The 908-nt window shown below is 37.6% G+C and overlaps 1 protein-coding gene across 1 annotated transcript in view; it reads right to left on the minus strand.

The window, feature by feature from the left end:
- Positions 1–908, minus strand: part of PPFIBP2 (PPFIA binding protein 2) — a gene marked incomplete at its 3' end in the record, with an annotated part of 90891 nt that overhangs the window by 12590 nt on the left and 77393 nt on the right. Inside the window, exons 15-16 of the mRNA XM_031063211.1 lie at positions 879–904; positions 437–497 (exon numbers count right to left, since the gene is read on the minus strand). Of these exons, the coding sequence (XP_030919071.1) occupies positions 437–497; positions 879–904 (87 nt within the window). The remainder of the gene's footprint in view (positions 1–436; positions 498–878; positions 905–908) is intronic.

Below are 908 nucleotides of genomic sequence, written 5' to 3' on the forward strand. Positions count from 1 at the left end.
AGGGAAAACACTGCTCCATGCACACACCCAGAAAGGAATCCTATGTGGAAATACCCAGCCCCAACATTTAGCTACTTTCAGGATTAGCTGCCTTAATATTTTTGGTGATTTGGAAGTAAAATATATTTTTCAAAAACCTATAAACAAAATAATACTGCAGTTTAACAAAATGACTCCTCATTATTTCTTGTATTTCACTTCAATATTTTTCTCTCAGGGCAAAAACTGAATTTGAAGGTGTGTCCACATGGGTGTGTCAACCAGCTTAGAAATGGGGGAGAAAAGAATCTGAGCTGTTTTAGGGCTCTTTCCCCACACACAGAGTTAGTGGTGGTTAAAGTTACTGTATGCATAACAAAAATAATATTTATACTTGATCTTTTGTCTTTTAGTTGTGACATTAAACACCAGAAGCTGTGATTACAAATAAACCAACCTTTTCCAAGGATTCACTCTGCAAGTCTTCTAAACTGCTGGACTTTTTTTTCTGTGGAACCCTTAAAGAAAGGCACAGGCAAAGAAGCAGCAGTCAATACAACACAGTTTGTTTGCATCTCACCAGTGTCTCATGCATAAGTCACATAATGTCTGCATAAAACATAGCTCAGAATTAAGATATTTGTTTATTTTATTGTGCTTTTATTCTGAAAATCATGGCATTGAGAACAGCAGTAGATGAAGGCAGAAAGAGCAACAAGGCATCCTCAGAGCAGCAGTGGAAGGCAGCCAGGCCTGGTGGGCAGCTGTAGCCTTGTACCTCTAGATGATTTTAGAAACTCTTAACAAGCACAGTAATAACTCTGTGAGCAATGTGCAACCTTTAGGGATTTTAGAAAGGGAAATTGTTTCACATTTTGATGAAAGTTACTTATTCTTACCTATTTGTGACTTCCAAAGATTCTTCCTGC

Source organism: Geospiza fortis, unplaced genomic scaffold (genome assembly GCF_000277835.1).
Source record: "Geospiza fortis unplaced genomic scaffold, GeoFor_1.0 scaffold196, whole genome shotgun sequence".
Classification (NCBI taxonomy): Eukaryota; Metazoa; Chordata; class Aves; order Passeriformes; family Thraupidae; genus Geospiza; species Geospiza fortis.